Here is a 17,415-nt window from a genome sequence, read left to right as displayed (position 1 = left end):
GCTCAACAGATTGCTCTGGAGTTAGTTATAAGTTAATAATAAGTATCCATTGATATGTGTGACAAAACATACCAACTGGTGTCAACTAGGTCAGCTAGGCTATGTTGGCATTTTCTGATGGTTCTTCATGACTGATCATAAGGTACAAAATAAATAATACAGAAATACTGTGCTGGGCATTGGTAGACACATTCATCTGTCTATGTATCTATTTCTTCTGTGTAAGCAGGTTCTTATGGATCCACAGTTGCTGCCTCCTTCTGAAGCACAGGTGGGTCATAAAATATATTTTACTGTCTATGAAAATAGGTCGCCGCCCGGTGTGAGTTTCAAAAAGCATACCTTTTGAACTTGTTGACGGCAGTATTCTTACTTAAAACAACATCCTCGGATGTGTATGTTTTATATTTTGTAAAAGTTAAAGAGAAATCACTACTATTCTATCTTTAAAAGTCAGTTTATTTTCAAACATTTTTGTTGGTTCCTGTCAGTGATAGATCATTATCTATGATAAATTTATCTACACTAGCAGGTTATTAGAGAGGCTGAAAACCAGACTGGAACAGGCTCTTCAAAGGCAGCCTCTGGACCTAGACTATTTATCAATACCCCCTTTAGGAAGCACCATTAATGCTTAATAACTTCCTTTCACCTTCATTATTGTATTTGGGTGAAGGGAGAAGTATAATTCAGATGTTTTTTGTTTTCACAGTGCAGGATTGTATGTTTATGAAGCACATTTGAAAAAAAAATATTGACTGTTACCACATACAGTGGGTCCCATTCAGAAGTGGCCACTTCTTTCGCACTTTCTGTGATTCATGCAGCTGTGTGAAATGTATTAAAACTTATCGCCACAAGGTGGCAGTTTAAGTCCACTGTAGCATTTGTAAACAGGGCAGTGGAGTGCATTCAAAGGCGTTGCAGTGGCAGTGAGATACTGTAAGCAGAACGAAACTGAAGATCACCTCGTTGAAGTCATACAGTAGACTAGGCTAAATCTGCGCACTGTTTTTGTTGCAGATTATTTTGAAAAGAGTGGTTTGACCAGATGAAACGGAGGTTGACGAAGATGAAATGGAAGACTCATGCCGTGTCACAGCCTACCTCAGACAATACGTTGTAAGTGGTATGACAAATATTTCCTAAGATCCCTTAGGAATCTTAGGATCAGAGTGGGGCTGATCAGAGTGATTTGGATTTGATGAGAGATCTGTACTTGAACCACTCGCAGACTGAAAAATATGTGAAAGTATCCCAATCCGTAAATTGGTGAAACACACTGAGCACACAGTGAGGTGAAGCACTCACTAATCCCACCAGTGAGCTGCCTGCAACAACAGCGGCGCTCGGGGAACAGTGAGGGGTTAGGTGCCTGCTCAAGGGCACTTCAGCCGTGCCTACTGGTCGGGACTCAAACCGGCAACCCTCCGGTTACAAGTCCGATGCGCTAACCAGGCTAGCATTGTATAACAAACAAACTACTACTAAAAGTATTTTCTGATATTGTCTTTTAATTCTTACAGGTTCTTTAGAGACATTGAAAGACCTGGTGGTCTTCTGGACGGGACACCTTCAAAGAAGCTATGGATGCAACGCTGAAATAAAGCAATTATGGTTTTGGCTTGATCTAGTGTTGTTTTCTGCAAGTTCAATGCAGTATAGTCAACAATTTCAGTGTTTCAGACAGTGACCAGAGTTCCAGTTGTTCAATGAATAAACTATGCAATGAGAAACTGTATGCCGATTGCTATTTTTCCTAGTTGTATATTTAACTACAATGTGTGCACCATATGCAGTAGCCAGAAAAGTTGTGATTTTGTTTCTCAGCTGCCACAAGGCACCTACGTGTATCCCCAACTTGCTCTGAGAAACTGGCTCTGGTAAGAATTGATGTCTAAGTTGCTTTGGATAAAAACGTAAGCGTAATGAATAAAATTATTTATTAAAGTTCACATATCCCAGCATTAGGGAATAATATTTAAAAATGCAATTTTAAATTTATCAGACAGGACAGGGGAGAAGTCTACAATAATGGTGTTCAAAGACTAGAATACAATAGACCTAAGAAACACATCCAAATATAGGAGGGAAGGAGATGTATTTTCTATTCAGTGGTAGGCTACATGTTCTCCATGCTGATGTAGAGAATGGTCCAGTGATCCAGTGGAGTGATCTTGAAGGCCCTTGATAAGAGATATTACATCAGTGTTTCTCAAACTTTTTCAGAACAAGGACCACTTAACCAATAAATAAACCAACCTCACAGACCACCTAGCTAAACAAAAAAATAGTAGGCCTACTCATTGAACCACCTTGCTTATTGTCAGGATTCATGATTTAAACTGGCGTATCTTACATAGGCAGTGTTACAGAACTGTTTGGATTTACATAAAAGTTGTTCAACATCGCAAACAAATCATCTATAGGCCTATTATATTTTAGCATGACTGCTCGCGAACCACACTTTGAGAAACACTGGCTTAGGCTACATGAATAGACAAAAACAACGATGCATATTTACATGCACACTGAAACACTATGTAGAAAGAGAGCATTCTGGAAAAGCATGATTGTATTTGTAGTAGTTTATCTGCACAGGTACAGTTGGCAAATTATCAAAGTTAACGAACCATCAGAAATGTAAAACGATGACTGTAATTAACATAGCTTAAGTCGCCCATTTGAAATGTAAATAAATTGATAACTTAACTACCTAGGAACAGCCAGAAAGATAACTGCCGATAGAGAGGGGAAACATTTTGTTAACTACTTGTCCCGTGTATCAGGTACACTGGCTGTATTAACTATCAATGTACCTCAAGGAATATAGGAAATAGCATCGGAGCCCGTTCCCTAGACATTCTCTGCTAGCGTGCTCCAAGCGTAGACTCCAAGTTTGGTTGCACCCACACAACTATCCACGACGACGGCGCTGCTCCTGCTCTGTGATTGGTTTGTGAACTGAGATTCATGGTTGGCTAGCCAAACCTGAGGATCGCCATTGGCTATTCAACAGGAAGCGCCAGAACAGTCTCAAAAGTATTTGTGTACTTGTAGAAAATACTTGTGCGAGCAGCAGAGATTTGTAATGGCAGAATAGTTTCGTAATTGAAAGACAGCAACTGTGGAATATTTAATACCTGTGGAATATATTTGTAAGTGAACGACATATGAGTAATGCTTAAAATTGTTCGTGTTATTTTTTTGTTAAATCACAAATAATTTTTACAGTTACAAATCCTGTTACACACACACACAATACATATGAGACACTTCTCATCCCTAAGGTGGTGAAAAAGTCTGTACACCTGTAGAAAAGATTTGTAACTGTAGAGCAGCTTTTTGTGCGTAGAATATTGATGTGTAATTGTAGAATATATTTGTAATTGTAAAATATTTTTAACTGTAGGATGATTTGTAGCTGTAAAACCGTTCCGTACCCGTAGAATAGATTTGTAAGTGTAGGGCATATTTGTGATATTGACAATTACTTGTACAGATCATTTTTACAGTTACAAATAATTTCTACAGTTTCAAAATGTGATACACACGTACAAAACTTTTGAGTCTAATATTCTTCCATAGGTGTCCCTTTAAAGCCAGCTTGATGCCACTAGCAGTAGACCGTCGGGCATGCCATTCCGAGAACCTCTCTCAGGGGCTTGGCAGGGGCACAGCTCTGGTGCCTCTACGTACGTGCGTACGTGCGTGTGTGAGAGTGTGTGTGTTTGAGAGAGAGACTAAGATTAGCTGTGTTAGTACACTCACAGTGCTCGTGACATTTGGCCAGGGCTTCCAGGTCATCCACATGATAGTAATCATAGCCTGATGTCCCCAACACCTCAAACGGGAGATACCCTATGATAGGAGGGGCCCTGAAAAAAAAGACACACACAATCAACAATAATAGTTGTGTTTAATAGTGGCAATACAACTACACTAATTCTTAGGCAAAAGATTCTCATTATCTTTCATATATTTATCGGACACACACCTGTGATCCAGGAAGAGGAACTTCCACTCCAGGCTGTGTCTGGAGGTAAATTCTTCATTCGGCTCTTCCACGATGCACATCTCCTGATTAACAAACACAAGCAACCATCAGACAGTCAGCCAGATCAGTCAACCTTCAGGTGAGATTCCAGCATGCATGTTACATAAAATATCACTTATTGGTAGGGATGGCTATACGACTTAGTTGGCTATACTTCTTCCTCAAAATAATGTCAGCGGTGTGGATGTATTCTAACAAGATCTGTTGATCTGCGTTGAGTCTGTGCATCCCAAAATCCTCTCGTGAATGATCCTCCATTTAACCTTAGCAGAGCGGAGCTCAGCCTACCTAGAGCTGTCTTGCGCTGGTGTGTTTACACTTTACCGCGCTAGTCGGGAAAACAAATAAACAAACTCTTCGGTGGGACGAGTAGATAAGTAGGCCTAGTTCTAAGTTGTATTTTAGTATTATATTTGCATTTCGTTCACTTGGGTTTTGTATTACCGAGAAATATGCTAACCATTCCTGCTTTAGTTCAAGACAGGTCATCATTAGTCAATAGTCACAATAGTTCTTCATTAGTCACATCAAAACATCATAAGTTATCAAAACCTTCGGGCTAACCCCTTTCATTTCTGCTGCAGCAGGTGTCTGTGCAACAGGGTAGACGGACATAAGATACAGTCCGAGGAGGTACAGCTTTCTTCAGTTACCCGCAGTTGAAGCTAAACAGAAGTTTCCCTCACAAATTCTGATTTGGTTGCTATAGCTTTTTCCCAGCTTAGCCGTTTATCTGCGTTGAGCATTTACTCCATAGATATGAAAACGATTCATACAATGTTGCTGGCCACTCACTCGCAATTCACTGACGTCAGGTTCACACATAGGGCTAGGCTACTGCTATTTTGTTGACTGCTGTACCATTGAGGACTATGAGTTTTGTCCATCACTGGTGATAGGTAAAATTACTGCAATTAAATAATAATAATTAAATGCTGTACCCAATTCATTTTTTACAATTTTTTTTCAAGAGCAATATTATCGGTTATCGTATCGGTCACAACAAACCAATAAATATTGGTTTATCGGTTATCGTTATCGGCCCTACATTAAAATTCCATATCGGTGCATCTCTACTTATTGGGGGGTGGGAGGGAGTGGCATAGCGACACGGGACAAATCAGAGGGCGCCATGATTCCATTGATCTTTGTAAACAGAGCTGTTTTCATGCAAAGTCAATATTTGTCCTGCAGCGTATGCGAGCGCCACAGAGAGCAGAGGACTAACCTTGATAAACTGCGGCTTGACCAACTTCACCGTTGCTATGAAACACACTTGGTCATCAAAGGCCGGTCGCAGTGCCCGCTGCAGCACGCCCTCCAAGCCGTTCCTGGTCACCAGAGGAGCTGCGGTCGGAGAGACAGAGAGACGAAGGGATGAAGAGACAGATGGATGGAGCGATGGAGGCGACTTAGTCCACAGGAGCTTTAGGGCTGGTTCTGTCTAACCGGATGCAGAGGACAACGCAAAGGCACACGCACATTATAAAGTGCCTTTCTCCTAATCTATGCAAGATACAGGGACGATGCACCCCCAACAGAAATGCATGCTTGCGCGTTACACAAAACTGGACAACACACTGGTTATGTAGCTTGTGTAGACTATGAGTCTGCCCTTACAATACAGCCTAGCAGTCAGCTACGACAAGACATTCAAACAAGCAACCTCTCTACAATGGCTGGTGTGTCCTGCAATGGTATGAGTGTGTATGCAAACATGTACGATGTACAGGGGGAGGGGGGTATCGATTTTGTTCGGCCTCTTTTTTTTTTGTCAAAGTTTACAAGCCCACAGCGGAAGAACTAAACCATGTAGGAGGCTCAAATTTTGCATGCTGGTACATAAATAGGAATAGTATGTAGCAAAATCGTCACATTTGGTCTGGATGATCCTGCATGGTCATAGCTATAGAAAGATTTGTTTTATATTTTTGGAAAATAAAAAAGAAAGATTTGCATCAAGACAAGTCAAATTGGTGTTTGCATAAGACAATTGCTGTTCAGACCCTGAAGGGATTTCTTTTTTGTGCATTGCTTTTTGTGAGAGTGTTTCTACTTATCTCAATAACGAAAATAAATTAAGAGCCTATGTTGAGTACAAATATGTCTTCTGAAGGCCTAAACAGAGCCCAGCCAAAAACTCCAATAACATTTTGATCAACTTTGAGGGACAGCTATGACCATGCAGGATCATCCAGGCAAATGTGCCGATTTTGCTACATACTATTCCTATTTATGTACCAGCATGCAAAATTTGAGCCTCCTACATGGTTTTGCTCTTGCTCTATGGGCTTGTGAACTTTGACAAAAAAAAGAGGCCGAACAAAATCGACACCCCCCTCCACTGTAAAACTGGCTGTATCTTGGAAAGTATTGATCTTACATAAAATACATTTTACAGTGTGTCTCCTAGGTAACATAGGCAGAGGCGTATCAAGCTTTTTAAAAGTGTGGGGGTTGTGGGATAGGGAAGTGAAACAATCCGGCCAAATTATAAATAACTCCCTACAGGGACGTTGTAAGTATTTTCTGAGAGGGGTGCGGACTATATTGGCAGGTATCCGGGAGTTTCTCCCCGAAACTTTTTTGAAATTCTGATTGCTAAATACACCATTTTAATGCAGTTTGGGAGGGACAGAACAAGCAGCGCCCCTCATTTGTGTGGCTCATGTGACATGTAGGCCTACATTATCTACCTGCTATCACTTCACTATTTGACACTACCCTACATGGAGACATATCTCATGTTATAAATGAAGAAATCATTTCAGAAATTATGTTTTGTGCATATGGTTAGCAGGCTACAATAAAATGCCTAACAGACAACAGCCTAATTTCGAGGTATCACTGTTAATATAATACCTATGTATAAATGTAAAGGACACAGAATAATGACAGAACTGTAAGCTCAAATTCAAAAACGTTTTAAGTCTACCCAAACATATGCAAAGGGAATAAATTGTGTTGCATATAGCCAGCTTAATTAATGTCAGTTTAAAGATTGATTAACAGTTTCTATGCTGTTTTCAATAATAGTTACATGAAGCCACGTTGTTGTTTAAAACTAGTGTTGTAGCCCACGTCACCTTTCACTTGCTGCAGGGATGCACACATTGCATGAGCGCTCATAAGCGTTCTTTGAGTTCTACATGCTGGAAATCCTAGTTCTCAGATAGAACTCAAATATGTCTTGACGCCGCTGTTTGTAAAATCAAAATAAGATCTTCTAAATGGAACGCGATCGTATTTAAGACATTGAGATCTCCAGTGGATGTAGAACGACACACATTGACAGTGAAATGCCGCCGACGTTTGTAAGATAAATAAGATCAAATAAGATGTTCTAAATGGAACGCGATGTAAGCTGTTCAGATCTTTTCCAAGCGTCTTGGAGACGTATATGTGCTGGCCTGGCTGGGCTATGTCTATATAGTTGATGACACCAAATTAATAAGAAGGCTATTTCTGATTGGGGAAACTTTTAGCCTATCTTTCTTTCAGTCCGCTGTTCCATACCATTCAATCTTGCTGCAAATTATCAGACGTGAAGCACCAGGCATAACTTAATTTCGCGTCTACGTGCACCAGTAAGCTAATTGTTGAGGAGGCCCATAGTTTGAGAAAAGCTGCAGATCATAGACAGAGAATAATGCTCTGAGAACAGTAGCCAAGGGCCTTGGTGCGCGCACCCCCGCTTTCACTTTGACTCGTGCATTTCTACATTGTGACAAAAACTGTCAGACAGACAGTGAATTTTGGTTTACTAAATTAGCATAATGTGGTAACAATAATCATTTCAATTCTACCTCATATCTGATCACTGCAGACTTTATAATGCAGACTCAAGCAGCCTTGAAAGACGCACACTTTGAATTTGATCAGAGCGGCTCGGGTTATTCACTGACGCTAACTTGATGTGATTGGCTGGATGACCGTTCAATCAAATCAACAGACCTATTTGTGTCTCTCATGTGTGTGCGTTATCAGAGCCCACCCTTATTAGACATACGGTTCCAACTCTTTACGTGAGCGTTTATTTCCATATTTTACTTTCGTTTTAATCTGACAAAAAGTGTGGGGGATAGAATCGTGTTCCAGGAAAAAAAAATGTGTACGTTATAACACCAACATCCCCCACGCTTACTACGCCCCTGAACATAGGTACACCTTGTAATTTTTTGAGACCTAAGTACGTGGGCCCTGGTGGAACAATGGTAGGACATCCCTGTTGTAGATATTGGGTATATACCCATTGAAACTTGTCTTCAATTTTCTTTTAGCTTTAATCAATAGGCAAATTATCATGATCATCCAATCAGAATACATGAAACCAGTTATATGGTTGAGCAGCATTGTTGCAAAGTTGCCCCATGTAAATGTCTATGGATATGATATATGGTAATATAACATAATAAGATGAAGTGAGTATCTCTCGTGCCCTAGCCCGTCGGTGCTCATGGAGCAGGACGTCAGAATAATTAGCAAGTCTTGGGCCACTTCAAAAGACTGACCCCACAGAAGGACCGGAGCACACGAATGTTTGAACCGAGCTTTAATGGTGCTAGTGACTAACGTTTTGACGTGGACAGCGTCATCATTAGAGTCAAACCGGTCCTTCTGTGGGTTGAGTCTTTTTTATTTTTATTATTTACAATTAATAAGATGTTTTAAAGTGAACACAACACAGCAACCACAATAGAGTTACAAATCCTTACTGTTACCAGTATGCAGCGATTTAAAGCTGCCGATGAACTTGACGTATTCGTAGACCGGCTGCTCCTTGGGGTCGATGTTGCCCCTCAGCATGTGGCAGCAGAACTCCATCTGATTCTTGGCTGTTGAATGACCAAACAGATGATATTAATTACTGACACACACACACACACACACACACACACACACACACACACACACACACACACACACACACACACACACACACACACACACACACACACACACACACACACACACACACACACACACACACACACACACACACACACACACACACACACACACACACACACACACACACACACACACACACACACACACACACACACCTTATCTGAGCAACACCAGACATAAACAAGGTGACAGAATCACTGACAGAAAGAATCCCTTTCCCTCTCAAACATACCAGAGCCACAAACAGCACCATTACTACAGTGCAGACCCATGCATGCCCATCATATTTCAGGTGTATAAAACTACAATTCCCTGTCCTCTCTCCTGCCTTTTATGTGTCCAGCATTCGTCCTGTGGATTTTGTCACGCACCGCAACAAGTCATGATACAAAAAACACTGCAGAAACACGTCATCCTGGGGGTGAACCTAGACTACAATATATTATGGAATCCATCCTGCTCTGCATGTATACATCAACAGTTTGTTCATTTCATTTGGCTTTAACTCTTTACTGAATATCACACTTGCTGCTGTAATCATTCAATCTTCATACTGCACCACCAGCTAGTGAACTGTTATTATTCCCACAGCTTCGCTGCTGAGCGTACTGCTCACATGTTGCATCTCCCTCATCAGGAAGCTAAAGTGGGGACCGGGGCGGTTGTTGGGTAGGCGGGGGAGTGGTGCTGGGGGCTGGGGCACTTACTCTTGAGGTAATCTGGGCTCAGGCTGTCCCCCTCGGGGTGGGAAGAGAGGGCTTTGTACACCTCGGAGTGTTCCCCCTCGGGCAGGAAGTTCAGGAGGTTCTGGTCCACCAGGTCGGACTGCCATGATCACACAGAGACAGGCATTTGCATTTTATTTACATACCAAATGCTACTTATGCTAAGAACTGACCAAGTATTGTAGTTGTTTAGTCTTTGTGTATGCTCCAACGGGAGTTCTTTAGCACCCTGTTCAACCACTGTACAGTTTGTGCTCATAAGTTTACATACCCTGTACATATACATGCTAAAGTTGACTGAAAAGAGGAATAAAAAAAATAATCTTTTGGAAATTGATCTTAATGCCTACATGTAATTAAAAAATTAGGAAAATCCAGCCTTTAAGGACACCAATTTTCTTTGTGAATGAATAATGTATCATAAATAAATAAATGTTCTTCTTCCTTAAAATACAGGGGCCCATAAGTATACATACCTCTGTGTTAAATTCCCATAGAGGCAGGCAGATTTTTATTTTTAAAGGCCAGTTATTCCATGGATCCAGGATACTATGCATCCTGATATAGTTCCCTTGGCCTTTGTAATTAAAATAGCCCCACATCATCACATACCCTTCACCATACCTAGAGATTGACATGGTTTTAATTTCAGTTAGCCTATTAGCTGGTTTGATTTGCATTGAGAGCTGATCTTATGGAAAATACCCTATACCAATTGTGAGATATGGTGAAGGGTATGTGAGCACAACTGTAGATATACCAAACATCATGCTGTGCCATGCCGTGTCTGCCCTGATTATCGCGGCTATCAGGCAAACAGTAAATTAGATTATTTCATTACTGTTTTGGGCTATGCAACATCGACTTTTATGGCTGTACATTAAATGTACGAATGATTATGGAACACACTCCCACATTCACACTCCCTAATACTTACAGGCAGGTGTTCCAATAGGGAAGTAACACTCTCAGATACATAAATGATATTTCCGTCTGTCATTATTGCTAAGAAAAACCCATCCAGAGCCTGAAACAGAACAGACAAGTTGAATTACTTTCTGATATTCAATATGAACAACAGCATAAAGACACTGACAGTTAGTCCAACATATTATGTGGTATAACTGCCACTACCATCGTATGAAAAAAGAGGAAGTAAACAGCACCATGGCAACAGACCACAGCCTCCTTACCTCCAGCATGAGTTGTGTAAACTCCTCGTTGCTGAGGAACTGCGGCTTCCAGTCCTGACGAATCTCACTGGACTCAGACTGAGCTGCAATTTCTGTTGCACACAAAGACACACACACACCACATTTGAACACTTTAAAGGCTGTTAAGAACTTTTTGAAGTTATACAAATACATTCTATACTATATTATTTTTCTAAGGCCTAAAAAATTGAATTCCATCTGAAATGGTCAGTAGTGAAAATTGCGCTACATGCATCTCTTACCCTAATGTAAAACTTAAAAGCACAATTCATGATACCTAAAGAGCCTTCAACATAAACTGTCCTCTTAAAATCCATTCCTACACCACATTTATACTTGGCTAAGAGTACAGGTTTGCCTGTGCTGCTTATCAGGACTCTCATCAAGGTTGAGAGCAAATATATCTTCTGAACTCTTAAATTCCCCATTATATAATGTTCTTTAATGCTATTTTAAGTCCCTACATAGTCATAAAGTTTTATCTGCTCATTTTTAAAAACGTCCAGTAGGGGGGCGCTGTGGCGCAGCAGGCTACAGCGCCCGTACCATATACGGGTCCGAGTGCCCACGGGGACCCAGGTTCGAATCCGACCTGCGGTCATTTCCCGATCCCACCCCATCTCTCTCTCCCACTTGCTTCCTGTCTCACTCTTTCACTGTCCTGTCCAAATAAAGGCAAAATAAAAAAATAAAAAATAATAAAAAACGTCCAGTAGTGTTTAAAACCCCTTATGCTGTATATGTAGAATTGCAGGAGCATGAACCACTTTCTGGTACTTTCTACCATATACCATCAGGTAGTTGTGTATGAAGGCAGAGACTTCCTAACACCCGATGTTATCTTTATGTCAATGTCAAGGAAGTAAACGTTACCTTTATGCTTGCGGAGGAAGTCGATGCTCTTCTGCAGGATGGTGGACTTGTCCATCTTGCGCGTGTTTCCCGGCAGCATGCCGCCCAGCTCCTTGATGAGCACATTGAACTGGTCTCTGCGCTTCTTTTCGGACTTGTTTCTGGAAACTCTGTGTGTAGAGGGTGTGGGGAAGACGTGATGGTCATTGTCAAAAACTTTTCATAGGAGATGACTGATTTAAAAGGTATGGTCCTAATTTAAAAGACAAATTAGGCAAGGCTGGCAAAGCAAAGTGCAAGGTTGATCTCCCACATGAACTAAAGTCATCATGTAGCCACAAGTTTGTGCTTGGGGATCTTTCTCACAGTATTAAATTAGCGAAGAGACTCAAGTTATTAAATTAGTTTTGGTTCATTTTTGCTCAATTTCACTCATTGCCTGACTCTGCGTTTTGCAGTCATTTAACTTATGGACATTATATGAACACAAGATTATATGAACACTGTCCTACCGTTTTGCTTTATCCTTTTCATCTTCCTCCATCAACCCATCAAAAACATCATCCCTACAAAACAAGCAAAATACTAATCCTCAAGCTTTGCCTGAATGACAGTACAAGCTCACACATGTATAAGGAATTACAAGACTGAATGACACTGAGGCATTTCTCTCATTTCACCATAGCAGACAGATATAGCTTCAAACAGCATATAAGAAAGGCCATTTGATTTCTTTTGAAGTCAATTTGAGTCATCTCCACGGAATAGTGAGTATGTCTACGCATGAAGAGGATATGTTCAACAGTGAAATGGTAGTTCTCTTCAGGGGTCAGAATGTTCTCACAGCACCCACCTGCTGTCAATGCTTGCGGTCATCTTGAGTTGCTTCAGGGCTGCCTTTATGGTGGAAGACTCTTGAGGCGTGAGGAAGACATTTGCAGCAGTGCCTACATGGACACACATCAACAACCTCTTCAACAATATCCTACAGCGACATCAAACACACAAGTGTAGCTGTTTGTTATGCTCTACTCATCAATAACACAAGTTTCTTAGCAGTATACTGCTGCTCAAAGGTAATAATAATGTTTGTACGAATGTGATTTAGACCCGTGTGTGTGTGTGTGGCAAAAGTAGGGGGTTTTACCACTAGGCAGCTGCAGCGTGTGTGTTTTCTTGCGATGTCCCACTCCACCTTAGGTTAGGGCTAGTAGCCTACTTGACTTCAGGTAGAATAGATTACTGCCAAACATTCCGGCTTCTTTTCCTTCAATAACGGCAAGGATGATTCATTAGCCTCGTTAAGCCTAGTTTTTTTTTTAAATGTACAGCAGATGTTGCACAAATAACTTGCAGAAATACATACATAAATAATTGTTTGGTTGATGTTTAAGTAATGTTGCTGTAAACCATTCCTATAACCAATAATAGGCCAAGGACTGTAGGGCAAATTGAATCAGACTAATTTAAGTTCAAACAAACAAAGGTCACACGTAAGTGTTTAATACAGCTAATGACTCACCATAACGTAGGCATATCAGACCTCAAGAGCAGACGCTTAACGTTACATTATTTCTTTAATGTTACCACTTCGCAACATCTGTCTTCTCAAGAGACCATGGGACAGCAAATTCCTTGGAACTTGAGGTCGAATGATATTCTACAGAGAGAAAAGCAAATGTTTTAGAACAAATAATTTCCTCATTAATTGTATTAGTCAGCTGTCCAACCATCATGAAGTCCCCCGCTAGTGTAAACCCAGTTCCTCTGTAAGCTCACACAAAAATCAACAGAGGCATCAGTAGTGGCCAGTTAGCTTCCTAGCTGCATGGGCTAATGCTAGCTATACCTTACATGGACGATTGTAACTCCATGACATCGAAAGCACACCATTTATGTCAGTAAAGATGTATAGTATAAGAATTGCCACGACACACTAAAAATGATATATCTGCCTGTAATGAGTTTCAAACAACATATGCTAGCTACCTAGCATGTTAGCATGCGTGTCCCTAACACAGGACAGAAGCCCGAAGCTGGCACGCATAACGTTACAGTAGGTTAACATATAGCGATTAACATTATGTAGCAGTACTGCGTTCTAAGGGGGTCCATATTATGCGATCGCAAATGCATCAAAAATATATCATAGGCCCAAATAGTATTGCTGTTGGATTTGGCTCTAAAATGTATAGGAGTCATACATTCCGTAGACATACAATATCAGCGCATTGACACACATTCGCCCTCGCACTCACGACCCGCTCATAGACATTCACTATGCTCGAATGTGGGTCACCAGGCCTTGTGTATCTAGCTTGCGGAAACTCCTATTCGTCCCTAGTGTTTTCGGTAAGTCCGCGCCCAAATACATACGTCGAGGAGTTTCTTGCTCCTCACCACCACTGAATAAAAATCTAAGAATAACACGGCAACGTATATCTGCTTACCTTCTAATACCCTAACGTCGTTGATTGTTTTGATCCGGGGCTGCAAAAGACTTCTTCTCAAAACAGTAGGCCCACTTCTCTCTGCATTTTCCAGTCATGCGCAATGGTGTCAGTAGGGCGCACTATTTGACAAACGCAGGACTCAAGGGTAGCCTACATGCCTCAATAGTACGGACAAGAATCTTGGTATCTTGCCTAACATGAGAATCAAACCAACTGTTGCTTACGGAATGCGGACAGATTTTTTTTTTTTAACTAGGCTTTATCCGACGTTAAAAGATCGTTCGGAAATATTGAGCTTGGCGCAGTTTCAAACATCGATTATAGGCCTACTCGTGAGTTGATGGTAGGCTATGACTAACTTAGAAATGAAATACCACGGGAAACATCCCTCTCGTGAGCGCCTCACGTTTTGCACTGTGTTGTAATGTAGCCTAATAGGTTACATCGACCAGGCCAGTGACCAGCGTAGTCCTGGCAAAATCGGCACATTTCAAAAAGAGGAGCAAGGCCTATTCCATCTCGACATGCCTATGCTATATCCCCTCATTATAGGCTACTTCTTTTACAGATCTGTAATCTTGTTATCTTTGTTAACATTGATTCTGTTTTTGACGGTAAATAAAACATAAATAAATAAAAATCTGTAGGCTAACCTATTTGAAATAGTGGAGGTTTTTGATACAGTTGCATTAAGCGTGTTGAAATGGTAGCCTTCAGGAGCTGCGATGCGCAGTTGCTGGAACGTCCTAGGCCTACTTAAACTGTATCAGACTGTAACTGTATCTCACTCGGTTATGATGTTGTCACTAGCCATTTAAAATATGTCACTTAAAAACTATGAATTAGTTTAGGCTAATTAGTCTATCTAGGTCGTCTCAAGGTCACTGATATTCACAGAACAGAAATTACATTCTCAAAATAACACAGACACACCTCCAAACTACTTGGCAATTGTTCACAACAGAATTGAATTTCTCATTCATTTCATCAAATTGCAAAGGTCTTAGTAGGCTACATGTCTCAATGTCTCAGTAGATCTTTGCAAATGATTAAGTACAGGTAGCCTTCATATAGCACAACAATTTCCAAGTGAATAGACCTTATTGGTCTAAAGTCACTCTAACTGACTGTTGATTCTCTCTCCAAAACATGTCAGCATCATTTCATTGCATTACATACACTATAGTGTGTTCAATTGTCTGAGATAACTATATCTCATGCCTCCTTCGACCCCCTCCAATTTGCTTACAGAGCCAACAGGTCTACAGAGGATGCCATCTCAAACCTCATGCACACCACCTTAACTCACCTGGAGGAGGGGAATGGGAATTATGTGAGGATGCTGTTTATCGACTTTAGTTCAGCATTCAACACGATAGTACCTCTCACCTTGGTCACAAAGATGAAGGCCTTAGGACTGAACTCCACCCTGTGTCACTGGATATTTGACTTCCTCATCAACCGTTCACAAGTGGTTAGAGTGGGGAGTCTGACATCTGACTCATTAACCATCAGCACTGGTGCTCCCCAAGGCTGTGTTTTGAGTCCACTGCTGTACAACATCTACACACATGACTGCAAAGCCAACATAGTCATACCTCCATCATCAAGTTTGCAGATGACACAGTGATCTTGGGCCTGATTAGTAACAACAATGAACAGCTCTACTTGGATCAGGTTGATGAGGTGGCACAGTGGTGTCAATCTAACAGCTTGACACTGAATATCAATAAAACCAAGGAAATGGTAGTGGATTACAGAAGGCAGCAGCAGAACTACAGTTACACCCCACTAATGATCAGTGGGGAACCTGTAGAGAGAGTCACAAGTTTTAAATACCTTGGTGTCCACATTACTGAAGACTTAACATGGACTGTTAACACTCAATATGTTCTGAAGAAGTCCAGACAACGACTCTACTTCCTTCGTCAGCTAAGGAAATTCAAAGTTTCTACATCCATCATGAAGGCCTTCTACACTTAAGCGGTTGAGAGTTCTAACTGGTAGCATCATCACCTGGTATGGGAACGCCACAGTTAGAGATTGTAGTACTCTGCAGAGAGTAGTGCGCTCAGCTGAACATACTAAGAACTCAACTCCCTGCTCTACAAGATATCTATTCCAGAAGAGTACTCCTAAGAGCCCAAAAGATTCTGAAGGACTCTTCTCATCCTAACAATGGATTATTCCTACCGCTGAAATCAAGAAGACGCCTATGTAGTCACAAAGCCAGAACTGAGAGACTCAGGAGAAGTTTTTATCCCCAGGCCATCCGAACTCTGACCTCACACTATACTGACTTTGCACACATTCACTCCTCAGCACTCTCAAACATTTCCCAACTCTGAACTCACACTATACTGACTTTGCACTCATTCACTCCTCAGCACTCATGACCCCCCCCCCACACACACACACACACACACACACACACACACCTACAAGACTTTTAGCACTTTTACATCCCTCTCCCTATGCAGACCTTTCATTTATTTTCTTATTTCATCACACGTCAAAACACACACACACACACACATATCTGACCTTCTCCAACTTTTGCACATCTCCATAGAACTTTTTATTTATTATTTTGATTTCTCCTCCATCTACCCATGTCCTTGATTGCCTAGCCTTTCTGCCCCACCCACCCCCCACCCCACCCCCAACACACACACAAAAAACACACACACTTACATCATCACTGTCATCACCCCACATACATACAGCACACTGTTTGCTACAGTAAGCCTCCTCTACATACTTGCTGCACACTGCCCCCCCCCCTCCCTACATACACAGCACATTGTCTTCAGGATCTTCTCCAACACACATCCTCTACATACTTACAGCACACTGCCCCCACCTACCCACACACACACACTACACACACACACACACACAGTCACTGCTCCACTCCCCTCCCGCCCACACACACACACATCTTCACTGTCATCACTCACATACATCATACATACAGTACTCTGCTTGCAATAGTAAGTCCCTTCACCATACTTGCAGTACACTGCCCCCCCCCCCCCCCCCTACATACACAGCACATTATTTCTTTAGGAAGCTTCTCCAACACACATCCCCAACATACTTACAGCACACTGCCCCCCCCCCCCCAATACACAGCACATTGTCTCATGAGGAAGCTTCTCCAACACACATATTGCACACTGCCCTCTCCCCACATACACAGC

General features: G+C 41.4%; 1 protein-coding gene and 1 long non-coding RNA gene across 9 annotated transcripts in view; one reads left to right on the top strand and one right to left on the bottom strand.

Annotated features, from left to right (window-relative positions):
* clockb (clock circadian regulator b) overlaps nt 1–14,661 on the bottom strand; it is a 33,356-nt gene extending 18,695 nt beyond the window's left edge. For 2 of the 8 annotated variants that reach the window (XM_076294049.1, XM_076294048.1), the window contains exons 1-13: nt 14,210–14,655; nt 13,282–13,419; nt 12,907–13,026; nt 12,613–12,706; nt 12,272–12,325; nt 11,781–11,929; nt 10,887–10,978; nt 10,631–10,720; nt 9,676–9,793; nt 8,779–8,892; nt 5,286–5,404; nt 3,998–4,080; nt 3,772–3,878 (exon numbers count right to left, since the gene is read on the bottom strand). In XM_076294049.1, coding sequence (XP_076150164.1) covers nt 3,772–3,878; nt 3,998–4,080; nt 5,286–5,404; nt 8,779–8,892; nt 9,676–9,793; nt 10,631–10,720; nt 10,887–10,978; nt 11,781–11,929; nt 12,272–12,325; nt 12,613–12,635 — 949 coding nt within the window. In that variant the 5' untranslated portion in view covers nt 12,636–12,706; nt 12,907–13,026; nt 13,282–13,419; nt 14,210–14,655. Of the gene's footprint in view, nt 1–3,771; nt 3,879–3,997; nt 4,081–5,285; nt 5,405–8,778; nt 8,893–9,675; nt 9,794–10,630; nt 10,721–10,886; nt 10,979–11,780; nt 11,930–12,271; nt 12,326–12,612; nt 12,707–12,906; nt 13,027–13,281; nt 13,420–14,209 lie in introns of all 8 variants that reach the window. The other 6 variants (XM_076294052.1, XM_076294054.1, XM_076294046.1 and 3 more) reach the window with 5 other exon arrangements.
* LOC143134017 (uncharacterized) lies at nt 1,033–1,629 on the top strand. The gene is made up of 2 exons (XR_012988583.1): nt 1,033–1,122; nt 1,527–1,629. It is a non-coding gene; the product is annotated as an uncharacterized LOC143134017 (long non-coding RNA).
* Nucleotides 14,662–17,415: the final 2,754 nt, after the last annotated feature.

Source organism: Alosa pseudoharengus, unplaced genomic scaffold, assembly GCF_046254945.1.
Source record: "Alosa pseudoharengus isolate Yale_2024_CS ecotype anadromous, Long Island Sound unplaced genomic scaffold, YU_APseudo_1.1 YU_APseudo_1.1_scf_2, whole genome shotgun sequence".
Lineage (NCBI taxonomy): Eukaryota > Metazoa > Chordata > Actinopteri > Clupeiformes > Clupeidae > Alosa > Alosa pseudoharengus.
Note: the sequence above shows the minus strand (reverse complement) of the source record. Positions and strands in the feature narration are given on the sequence as shown.